At 42.6% G+C, this 13051-nt stretch overlaps 1 protein-coding gene and 1 long non-coding RNA gene across 2 annotated transcripts in view; both read left to right on the forward strand.

Annotated features, from left to right (window-relative positions):
• LOC143782298 (uncharacterized) overlaps nt 1–13051 on the forward strand; it is a 906302-nt gene that overhangs the window by 297266 nt on the left and 595985 nt on the right. The window lies entirely within an intron of this gene.
• Nucleotides 1–13051, forward strand: part of ICE1 (interactor of little elongation complex ELL subunit 1) — a 137539-nt gene that overhangs the window by 33523 nt on the left and 90965 nt on the right. The window contains exons 4-8 of the mRNA XM_077269611.1: nt 2357–2391; nt 3788–3806; nt 8635–8746; nt 10335–10411; nt 10879–10916. Coding sequence (XP_077125726.1) covers nt 2357–2391; nt 3788–3806; nt 8635–8746; nt 10335–10411; nt 10879–10916 — 281 coding nt within the window. The remainder of the gene's footprint in view (nt 1–2356; nt 2392–3787; nt 3807–8634; nt 8747–10334; nt 10412–10878; nt 10917–13051) is intronic.

Raw genomic sequence — 13051 nt, forward strand, 5'->3', positions numbered from 1 at the left:
CTCTGTCCCGATTTTTTTTTTTTTCGTTTCAACTCAAACTGGTCCTCTACTTCCACATCTTCTGGACCCGGCCGGGCACAACGCTGGGGCAGAGGCCCCCAGGCCTCATATAAACCTTCCCCTTCATGGAGAGGTCAGCCTAGGCAGTCGGGATCCAGAGGTTACAAGTGTAACTAAGAAAATAGGGATTTTTGTGTACTCACCGTAAAATCCTTTTCTCCGAGCCAATCATTGGGGGACACAGCACCCACCCTGTTAGCCTAACGGCTTTGTTTTTTTCTGTGTTGGCTTGGTTTTGACATAGTTCATCCTTGTTAAATGTTTAAGCTCCTACTGCTGTTACCGAACTGGTTCACTTAGAGCCAGCAGGAGGGTGTTTACTGCAGGGGAGGAGCTATTCTTTCTGTGTTAAATTAGTGTCCTCCTAGTGACAGCTGCATAACCCCCCCCCATGGTCCTGTGTCCCCCAGTGATTGGCTCGGAGGGGGGGGGTTATGCAGCTGTCACTAGGAGGACACTAATTTAACACAGAAAGAATAGCTCCTCCCCTGCAGTAAACACCCTCCTGCTGGCTCTAAGTGAACCAGTTCGGTAACAGCAGTAGGAGCTTAAACATTTAACAAGGATGAACTATGTCAAAACCAAGCCAACACAGAAAAAAACAAAGCCGTTAGGCTAACAGGGTGGGTGCTGTGTCCCCCAATGATTGGCTCGGAGAAAAGGATTTTACGGTGAGTACACAAAAATCCCTATTTTCTTAGTTACACTTGTCTAATATCCTTTTGTTGGCTTAAAATGCCAGTAAATTATTCTGCCAACTGTGAACACATTGACCCACATTTAGGGAGACTGCTTGTTTTTTTCACTCCAGTCTAGTACAGGAGATAATTCCAGCTATTTGTTCCAAATTTCATAAAATCGTATAACTAATTTGTCTCATTTTACCTGACAGTCTGGGAATAAATGCAAGTTAGGCTTGGTTCACACTAGCATTTACAATTTAATCTGATGATCTGATTTTTTACTTTACAAAAAAAGGACTGCAAAAATGGATGAAAACTGATTAAAGCTTTAATGGCAAACAGATTTAAATGTATCTATGCAGTAGAACTAACACAGATTACAGAATTAATTTAATGAGCATAAAAGTGCTGTAAGAAAAATTCGTATGTTATGTATATAAATATATAAAATTTCCACCACTCATTGACTTTAGTGAGGTCTTGAAATTCAATTTTTCTGCTTCTAAAATAGAGGAGAAAACTAAATCTAAAAATTCTAGGGTGAAGCCAGCTTTAGACTACGTTCCCAAAATGGGTTTATGGTGAGTTTTTGGCGCTGCATAAAAAAATAAAGCATCTTAAAGTTTCAGAAAAGTGAATGGGATTTTTTTAAATCTCATGTCCACTGTGATGGGTTTTTTTGTTTGTTATTAAGCATAAACTGATCTGCAGTGTGTGTTCGAAGTTCGCACAATGCCAACTTCTCTTGTGGGTATGCTGAGCTTTATGTCCAGATTTTCTCCCTAGAATTAAATTAGATCCGCAGGTAAAAACGCAAATGCATTTTAAGTGTTTCTGTAGAGGTGAAGCACTAAAAGCACGTGCAATCCGCAATAACGTTGTGTCAAAACCAAATACCAGGAAAAATCACAAACAAAGCAAATTAAAGAAGTTGTCTACTACTTGGACAACTTCTTCTCCTATCCCTCCTCGCTTGGCCCTGATAAAATAATAAAGCTTATACTCCCCTCCCGTTCTGGCGCTGTTCCCGCGGTGTCAGCATTCTGTCTCCTGGGGCTCCCGTGCTGTTGCTGTGACACATGACACTGGCTCACAATAAACGCTGGCATCACTGTCCCCACCTCCTGTCGAATTGAGCAGGAAGGGAAAGCCTGAAACAGCTGCAACCCGGACTTATTCATGTTCGATTTTGTCTAAAGGCGGGGACAGTGACGCCAGCACTGATTGGGCGTCAGAATCACAACACTGCACGAGAACCCCGGGGAGAGTGAGTGCCGACACTGCGAGAACGGCTTCTTTAAAAAAAGCACTGACAAAATGTAATGGGTGCCGAAAATCTGCAACATCAAATACTCCTCATGGGAATGTAGCCCTAGTGGTGTTAACTGTTGCAACTTTGTAACAGCAGAAACATGAGTCAATACAGGTCTGTAGTCCATGAAAAACACATCTTGTGCATTGCTGATCATTCTACTCATCAAATTTATAACCCTGATGGAAACACACAGTAGCTAGCAAGCACAGCGTTAAAGGTATCTGAGGAAATTTAGGTCTCGGTGGAATGAGATTGTTGTATTTTTGCTGTCAATAATAACTTTTTTTCTGTTTTCCAGCCAGCTACTGGCCGAATACCAGCAGAAGTGTGATGATATCCTTTCTTAAGAGATCTATTTGTTGTACCTAAAGTTGTTGATGATAGAAAAGCCTTACGTGATTGTGCTACATGTATATTGTAAACTACTTTCAGGGATGTCCAATATATGTACTTTTGAAAAAAAATGTTCATCAATGTAAGGGCTCAGGCAGACGCCTGTGTAACTCTGTCCGAGCATGGACCACACTCAAGCATAATCCATCAATCTCCCAACCTGAGCTCCCCAGTGTTATAGGCATGTACAAGGTTGGGAGACCCAAAAACAACCAATGGATTGCGGTCAATGCTTGGACAAAGGTTCACGGGTGTCTGCATGGGCTGAAATGGAAATCTGTGTTGCCTTTTCGTTATACTCCGCATTAGGCCGATCTGCTTTTCAGTGAATCTGAATCGAATGTTCTATAGCATTATACAAGGGACATAACATCATTCACATTTGTTGTCAATTATAACACATCATCGTGGTTTCCCCTATGATATGAAAAAGCATTGGCGGCTACAGGCGTTGAACCATTAGTGAGCCTTAATTTAGTGTAATGTACCACCCGGTTATTTTATACGAGTTCACTTGACGTTTCATGTAGCGAGAAGAGCCATTGGAGATGACGTGCTGTTGATACTTCCTTTTGGATATGTGAAAACACTGCCCGTTCACAAGATGTACCCAAAAAGGACTCTTAAGAGTGTATGGCATGATTAGAAGTCCATAGCTGCTGTACCTACCTACCTACTTATATCCAGCTACAAGAGAGAAGTGTGTAAACATTCGGGAGCATTACTGACTAATAGACGAACTATAAAGCACACCATGACTGAGCATGGAGGGGGAATTTATCACGACTGACATTCCTGACACCAGATTTGATCATTATCCTGCTGGAGTTAGATGCTCCAAATTCATTGAGAGGTGGCCGCATTTGATGAAAATGTAGTGCATCTCTACCCTGTCTGTGCACCATAATCAGAGGTGTACTAGCTGGAATACATTACTGCTGTACTTCCCGTCACTTTCTGGCATACGCTACAGTGAATTAAACAGGGAGCGTGGCCAACTGGCTCCGGATATGTGCACTAGAATCTAACGTCAGAAAGTTTATCATTTTAAGTAGATAAGTGTTAGGCCAGCGCAGAAACAACAAAAATAAAAACATTTATTCACCAGTTTCCTGATGTAAAAGAAATGGTGACTGTCCCCTGTAGAGTTCTAAGTCTAGCCATGTTCCCGACACGGTCACTTGACATCCACTGACCATGTGCAATAAAGAAAACCCACAAAAGTGGAACCGCATGTTTCTCTTTGGATATGTAAAATATTTTTGCCTGGCATGTTGATTTGGTGCCATGCTATTTTTAAATGTCTATATTAGTGCTTTCCTTAACTATAATATACATCTTCAATATTCTGAAAGGTAATTAACTTTATTTACTTGCGAAAGATGTGGAATCTATACTGTATACTTCATGAATAAAAACAGATTTTTCTTTGCCTTGTTGACTACTTCAATAATAATAAAACTGTACTTGTTACTTTCTTTTGCGGTTACGGGGCCGAATTCATCAAAGCTTTAAAGTCACCAAAAATGGCATAAAAGCTTTTGAAAAGTCTGATTTTTACCAGTTCCAGCTTTAATGTTTCCTTCCCCAAGTACTATGGCTCCTTGAACATTTACTCATTATTTGTTTATCATGTTTATCATAATTAAAAGGGTTGACCAGTAAAACTAAAGGTACCTTCACAGTAAACGACGCTGCAGCGATATCGACAACGATGCCGATCGCTGCAGCGTCGCTGTTTGGTCGCTGGGGAGCTGTCACACAGACCGCTCTCCAGCGACCAACGATGCCGAAGTCCCCGGGTAACCAGGGTAAACATCCATGTAGCGCTTGATAGGGGATCGGCCCGGTGGTGCAGCTATCTGAATTGCTGACATGCTGAATATGGATATAAGCTAAGTAACCCTTTACTATTTGGATGTACTCCTGATGAACCTCTTTGAATTAGAAGGGGAGAAACACGTTGTAGGGCTTGACACTGTTCCAGCCTTTCCTGTAGTACGCTTGCATCTATTGGTGATGGTTTGTGTCAAGTGCACATATGTGTTTTTAATATTATAAATAAAGGTTAAATTTTATGATAATCTGGTGATTACGTCTTGGGGATTTTTCTGTGAGAATAGTTTAATTTACTCCAAGCATATAATTTTTTTGACTGTGAAGACTTTCATCAACGACCAGCGATATCACAGCAGGATCCTGATCGCTGCTGCGTGTCAAACACAACGATATCGCTAGCCAGGACGCTGCAACGTCACAGATCGCTATCGTTATCTCTGCAAAGTCGTTTAGTGTGAAGGTACCTTAAGTCCTCGCCTATCCATAGATTAGGCGATAAGTTATTGATCGATGGGTTACTGACCACTGGAACACCTACCGATTAGCAAGGTGGGGCATTTTTATCCCCCTTAGAAAGGAGATGCAGTGTGCATGATTGACCTCGGCTCCATTCATTCCCTATGTGGCCACCAAGCGATGCAATTGACTTTTTCCTGATGTGCCATAGAGAATAAATTATGCAGCGGTCTCTCATGCACTGTCGTCCCATTCTAGCAGAGCTAAAAGTGCCCCGTTCTTCCAATCAATCCCCACTGATAAATTCGTTATTGGCTATCCTATTGATAGGTGATATCTTATTTTCACTGGATAGCCTCACTGATGCCAGAAGTGCTAAAAACAATTGTTTTATCTGCCATTTAGTTTCTAGCATTGCATCATGTTTAAAGGGAAGGTGCCATCCAAAAAATTTTTTTTTCCAGCAATTGAAAAAATGTAAAGAATTAATGTTTACATGTTCTTAAAAAATATTATCATTTGTTTATAATTTAATAAACTATGAAAAATAATTTTAAAAGGTTTGGCATTTCCACTTTTAAACACTAGGGGGAGCAGCTACTGAAATTTTACAAAAACCTAGTGTACAACTAGCTCACATTACTGCACTGCAGTAATTATGGGCGGAGTCTGCTGACGTGTGTGTGATGTCACGCCTCTCCTCCCCTCCTGGGTGTTTGCTAAGGGATGAGAGGATTCAGGAACACAGTGTGCAGCCATTTTGTTGGTGACTGCAGAGTTATACTGACAAGTAGACAGTCTCAGAGGATGGCAGGCAGCAAGGATTCTGGGAGATATATGGTGGAGGGAGCAGGGTGACAGAAGCACAGAGTATTTCAGGAGAGCAGTGTGCTGGTCTATGGGGGCACCCTGTTTGGTGCACGGAGCAGCCAGGGATTGTACATAGAGCGCTGACTTTTATACACATGGATGGGACGACTGCTTGTCTGCTCCACAGAAATCCAGGAAACATTTCTGCGGATTGATGGCCTGTTCTGATCCAGACTTTGCATGCAAAGACCCCATTCCCCTCCTCAGATCCTGTCCTGGCGATGTGTGAAAGCGAGGCGACAGGCGCAGTACGGGGTGACGCTGGAAAGGAAATGTAGCCATATAGTAATGAAAAAAATGAGACCCCTCTTCAGCTGCATCACCAGCCCTCCCCTGACTGCACCTAACTGGAGGTCATGCTGCCCCCTCTATTACCCCAGACCCGTGTGCAGTGGCTCAGCCAGAACCACCCTAGAATGGGTCCCCTTTCTGAAGATAATACCGCCATAGTGTTCTCACATAATACCGCCATAGTGTTCTCACATAATACCGCCATATAGATCACACAATACCATCATATTGATCACACATAAAACCACCATATAATTCTCACATAATACTGCCACATAGATCACAAATAATCCCACAATATAGATCTTATATTATTGCACCATACTGATCAAACCTAAAACAACCATGCATATCACATACAATACTGTCATATAGATCACACATAATGCCATCATACAGGTCACACATAATAATTAGCGGCATCAAGTGTAGTCTATATGGCAGTGCTATGTAAAAAATATACATTATATGGTGGCATCATGTGTGATCTATATGGCAGTATTATGTAATAAATATATCCAGCAGTATTATGTTTGATCTATATGGCAGCATTATGTTAAAAATATATATGGCCACATTACGTGTGGTCCATATTACAGTATTATGTAATAGATATATCTGGCGGCATTATGTATGACCTATATGGCAGTATTATGTAATAAATATATATGGCGGCATATTTATTATGTAAAGGCAGGAAAGTTGTAAGCTATGCCCTTCTGTGACCCCCACAATTATTTATTTATTCATTTATTTTTTTGTTGGGGGGGGCAATTAAGCCTTATGCTATGTCGCCCTATGATTTGTATGTACGCCCCTGGTGACGATCCTCACAGCTTGTCCTGAAAGACACCAGACTTGGGGTGTCAGTGAGATTGAGGTGGGTTTCAGGGAGCATGAGATGGGTGTCACGGAGTATGGGGTGGGTGTCAGGGGGCATGGGGTGAGTGTCAGGGCCCAGCCTCAGTCTTCCCTCTTCTGCTCTCTGGATCACTAGTCTCAGACTGCTGCCACCTGCCCTCTGCTCTGGAATGTATAGTAGGACGATCAGGCAGGAGACCTGAGGAGCTGCAGGACTATAACACTTAGGCTACTTTCACACTAGCGTCGGTACGGGGCAGTCGCGCTGCGTCGGCCCAACGTACCGACGCATACTGTGCAAGCGCCGCACAACGGGGGCAGCGGATGCTGTTTTTCCACGCATCCGCTGCCCCATTGTGAGGTGCAGGGAGGTGGGGGCGGAGTTCCGGCCGCGCATGCGCGGTCGGAAATGGTGGACCGTCGGCACAAAAAAAGTTACATGTAACGTTTTTTGCTGCCGGCGGTCCGCCACAACACAACGCAACTGTCGCATGACGGTTGCGACATGTGTCAATGCGTCGCTAATGTTAGTCTATGGGGAAAAAACGCATCCTGCAGACGACTTTGCAGGATGCGTTTTTTCGTCAAAACGACGCATTGCAACGTATGCACAAAACGCTAGTGTGAAAGTAGCCTTAGGAGCTCAGTCCTGGCATGCTGGGACTTGTAGTGACACAGCAGCTAGAGCTTGCTGAGTGTCATCACCCCCTGGGGACTTCTTCCTTGTATGGTCTGCTCCCTTGTGCCAACCATAGCCCAAGTGTTAGAACAGTATTGTGGCGCTCCCAGGAGATGGACATGTGCCAGGGCAGCTGTCACACCTTCTGCAGAACCCTGGATCCATCCCACCTCTTTACACTGTGCAGCCCTCCCACCTGATCCATAGGTGAAGCCCCCAGGCTGCTGCCTGTCTGCACACTGATCCCCCTGCACCATGCACAGCAGGCAGGGAAGGGTTAACCATTACAGGCCTCGGTGCGGCCCCTTGTTACCACCAGTGATCCCCTGCTGCAGAGAATTGCTCTATTTTTAGAAACATGGAGCTTCGGACTCCAGGCTGCACCTACAGTCACTGTGTCAGGGTGATGAAGTGCAACACATCCAGGCTCCAGCCACAAATCAGTGCTGCACAGAAAAGCAGCAGCCATAACGCTCCATGTACAGGGAGACACGCTGCTGCTGGGGGATTTCCTGCCCCTGGACTGAGGGAGGAAGCTTTCAGCAAGACAGCGCAGGTCGGCAGTGATCGCAGCCTGTACTGTAATACTAATTACAGGCTGCGATCACTGCTAGTGCTGCAGATACTCACCCCGGACCCTCGCTCCCAGCAGCTTCTCGCCAACATCTTCGGTCATCGCAGCCCACAGCAAACAAAATGGCCGCGATCTCCTCTCACAGCTGTGACGCAGCAGCTCAGTGGGCATGCCCAAATCACAGCTGAGAGGCAGGAGGAGCGGCCTCAATGTAAGTGATGCGGTCGGAGTCCGACCGCAGTCTCTTATGCCCATGGCTGCCGTAAGTGAGGAGTGAAAGTGTCGTGCCCAGACACATACACCCACACTAATGAAAATGGCAGCCTCCAGGGGCAAAAGTAAAAGGGAATAAATAAAAAACTATGAAAGTAGTACATTCACTTTTGTATTAAAAATAATTGATTATATAATCAATAATTAATACAAAAAATAAAATCACGGCACCTTCCCTTTAATTTCAAACTAAAAGCTGACTGTTGTGATACTGAGGTTGGAGTATTTATTTAATCAATAAATGCATGTATTGCTTCACTTTCTATGTCTTGGTTTACTGCCACAATTTCCTTTACAATTTGCCAAATGTACCTAATTGTAAGCTTATATGATATTTCAGGGAGAATGGAACCCTTAGATGTCAACTGGAACAAATGTTGCAGAAAGTATCTCCTCAGGAATACCACGAAGAACAACTAATATCGTTGAAAGCTGAACTGGAAGAGAAGACAGTATGTAATGTTTTACAATCACTCTCTCTATTTAACCTTCTTTTTTTTTTTTTTTTTTTTAAAGGTTTTTGACATATATATTTGTCACGAACGCTTGTCACTTTGTGCTCCATGACTGATATACACATCATGTTGATGGCACAACTTGTGTACTGACACTTATCAACTGCAAGAGCCTGAACGATACACACAGCTGAGCTCCTGCTGTAACGGTCACCCATCCTAGCGGTCTAACCCTTTCATATGTTGTGTCCGCTTCACGGGAGGAGAAAGCACTCCCTCTGTCAGCCCATCCGCACCCCTGCAGTTTAATCTTGGGCTAAAATAAATGTAGCTTAAGAACATCACATTTTGTATTACCCTGTCTGTAAGGACATGTACTATAATATTTAAACCTCAAAAATAAAAGAAAAAAACACCTGAATTGCCGTTCGTTATCCCACCTTTAACCCCTTAACAACATTGGGCATAACAGTACGCCCACGTCGGACTCCCTCCCTTTGATGTGGGGTCCGGCGGTGAGCCCACATCTTTTCCAGCACATCAGCTGTTTTGGACAGCGGACATGTGCCTGGAACAGCCGCGGGTGGAATTGCGATCCACCCGTGACTATTATCCTGTTAAATGCCACTGTCAAACGCTGACAGCAGCATTTAACATGCACTTCCATTGGCGTGGTATTCCCGAATTCTATCTCTATACTCTACTTACATCACTTTTTAATTCATATCACCCTACCACAAATTATGTTGGCTATATAAAGGAAGCAGCAAGGTTTTTTAATTATATAATAAAGGCTAAAGTTTAATGGCCTGTTAGTGAGGAGCTGATATCTAGTGGGGTTATTGCTCTTTTAGGCATTACTTACATATTTTTGTTTTTTTCTTGTGTAAAAAGTTGTGAAATGTAAAAAAATTAAAAATGTCTCTTATGTTATTGATAGGAAAATAAAACTAGATCATTATCCTGCGTGGTGCACACCATAAGAAAAATATACAAAAAAACACACCAGAAATGCCTCCTTTGTTTTGTTTTGTTTTTGTTTTGTTTTGTTTTGTTTTCTCATCCAGACTTTCAAATAATGAAACATTGATTAAAAAGTTAATTCTACTCAAAAATGTTACTAGTAAAAACTACAGCTGGTCCCCAAAAATTAGATATATACAAAAACAATTATGTAGTTTTGTGTTTATTACTTTTATATGATAAATATCTCTCAAATAGATGTGTTTTCTCTATTATATATTGTTTTGTTTTTTAGAGACTAGTAAACATAAACCATATATCATTATCATCTCTACCTAGCTGAATATGAAATGGTTTTTAAATAAAAAAATAATAATTCTAAAGCCTTTTGCTCAACCTTTGTATAGGGCATGAAGTTGTGTGCCACTCCTTCTAAAGAAGTCAAATTATCCCAAGCTGTTGTCAAAGAGGGAGAATCCTATTTTTATGTATGATTCCTGTAAGTTCGTTAATGCAGTTTTTCAGATACCTGAATTGCAAGCAAAGATCAGCATTTTCTATTCTGTTATTTCATATGTGCACGATGACAAAATTGTTCATATTGTAATTTCTTTGATCGCAGTCTAGTCTCAAGATCTACCAGCAGACTCAAATGGAGTACGTCAAAGTCAAGGAAGAGTGTGAGAAGATTGATGTTGCGTATGTATATCTCACTGTTTAGTGTGTCAACACAGTAATTTAGGCCAAGAAGAAGGAGTCTCTTCCAACTCTAACATTCTATGATTCTAAGAATGATGGTTAGAACAGTCTAATGCATGGCATGTCAAAATAGATCTTCTCTACCCCAGGAAAAGTAAATGACTACACTGGCCCTTGCATGTAGAGATGAAAAAGATAAAGCTTTTTTTTTTTGTTGTTATTAGCATCAATGGAAAGGACTGAAGGGCTCAGAAAGTAGTAGTGCTCCACAGTAGAGAGATATTTCCGTACCAGAGACTATCCTGTTGCCATAAAGGGCATGGAGATGATTACTTCTTAAAGGCTAGGTTAAAGATGTCTCCGTGTTTTGCCATATGCTTTCATAAGTAAAGCTGACCCAATACAAGTAATTTTTGTTTGCCAAGAATAATCTGTTGCCTTTTAATGTAACTATGAACTTTCTTTAGGAAAAAGAAACTAGAAGCAAAGTTAAAGAAAATGGAAGGTAAAGTAACCTTTTTAATAATTTGTAAAATGTAAAGGGGTCTGTAAATAGTGAAAAAGAAAAAAAAAGACTTCGGTATTTTAATAGTTTTTTCATATCTGATAGATTTGCAAGAATTTGTATAATATTTATATGAACATTTTGAAAATTAATAGGTTTACATCCCTGGGCTGTTGGAAATTAAAAGTTGTCCAAGCTTGGGGTTTAAGTCTGCAGTCACTAGATGTGACTTCAGACTTTTGAATCCTCAGTATTCTCCAGTGCCAGGAGTGGCATGTCATGTGCGATTTGCATACTTATGGGACATTCCTACTAGTCTTGTCCTTCCTGAATTCAGTTTTATTGGGCAAGGGCACTCATGTCTAGTCTGCATGTGGCCTCATGTATGCAAATTACACATTTGCAGTCCCATTCCTGGCAGTGGAGAGTCGAGACAGCATGCAGTCTGCGTGCTGTGGGGATTCAAAAGTTTGAGGTCACATAGTGACTGCAGATTTCAAACCTAAACCTGAACAACCTCTCTAATGTTTATTCTCAATCACCAAAACATTAGTTGGGGTTTTTGTTATCTTATCCTTCATTGTTCTGACTCATAAAAAGGTTTGCTTGGGTTTAAAAAATATTTTTTTTAAATAGCGGCAAACATACCGTATATACTCGAGTATAAGCCGACCCCCCTAATTTTGCAACAAAAAACTGGGAAAACTTATTGACTCGAGTATAAGCCTAGGGTGGAAAATGCAGCAGCTACCGGTATATGTCAAAAATAAAAAATAGATACCAATAAAAGTAAAATTAATTGAGACATCAGTAGGTTAAGTGTTTTTGAATATCCATATTGAATCAGGAGCCCCATATAATGCTCCATGCAGTTATGGCCCCATATAATGCTCCATGCAGTTATGGCCCCATATAATGCTCCATGCAGTTATGGCCCCATATAATGCTCCATGCAGTTATGGCCCCATATAATGCTCCTTGCAGTTATGGCCCCATATAATGCCCCATATAATGCTCCATACAGTTATGGCCCCATATAATGCTCCATACAGTTATTGCCCCATAGATGCCCCATATAATGCTCCATACAGTTATGGCCCCATAGATGCCCCATATAATGCTCCATACAGTTATGGCCCCATATAATGCTCCATGTAGTTCTTTATGGCCCCATAGACGCTCCATATAGCATTGTGCCACATGTAATGCTTCTGCAATAAAAAAAAAAAATCACATACTCTCCTCTCGTCGCTGCCCGCTGCTCCTCAGCGTCCCGTCTCTCCGCACGGACTGTTCAGGCAGAGGGCGGCGCGCACACTAATACGTCACCGCGCCCTCTGACCTGCAGTCACTGCAAGAGGACGGGAAGACGGAGCGGCGCCCGGCGAATGGAACACGGACAGGTGAATATGAAATACTCACCTGGTCCCGGTGCTCCTCACGCTGTCCCATGGTACCGCAGCTTCTTCCTGTAATGAGCGGTCACCGATACCGCTCATTACAGTAATGAATATGCGGCTCCGCCCCTATGGGAGTGGAGTCCATATTCATTACTTTAATGAGCGGTACCACGTGACCGTTGAATAGAGGAAGAGCTGCAGCGAGGGAGACCATGGGACAGCGTTAGGAGCGCAGGGACCAGGTGAGTTTGCGACGGTCCTCTCTCCCCCTCACCCGCCGACCCCACTGCCGACCGTGACTCGAGTATAAGCCGAGAGGGGCACTTTCAGCCCAAAAATTTGGGCTGAAAATCTCGGCTTATACTCGAGTATATACGGTAAGTAAAAATAGAAAAAATACGTTAACCTCTTAGATCCCACACTGCTCTAACGGTACATACCAATTGTCCCCTGCTATATGTTTACATTCTGGTTTAATTGAAAATCTCCAGTCTCATTAGTGATTGACAGCAGGACTCCGTTGTGTATAAAAACTTCTTAAGGTACTGTTGCACTAAACGACTTACCAACGATCACGACCAGCGATACGACCTGGCCGTGATCGTTGGTAAGTCGTTGTGTGGTCGCTGGGGAGCTGTCACACAGGCAGCTCTCTCCAGCGACCAACGATCAGGGGAACGACTTCGGCATCGTTGAAACTGTCTTCAACGATGCCGAAGTCCCCGGGTAACCAGG

The sequence above is a fragment of the Ranitomeya variabilis genome, chromosome 6, assembly GCF_051348905.1.
Source record: "Ranitomeya variabilis isolate aRanVar5 chromosome 6, aRanVar5.hap1, whole genome shotgun sequence".
In the NCBI taxonomy this organism is placed as follows: domain Eukaryota; kingdom Metazoa; phylum Chordata; class Amphibia; order Anura; family Dendrobatidae; genus Ranitomeya; species Ranitomeya variabilis.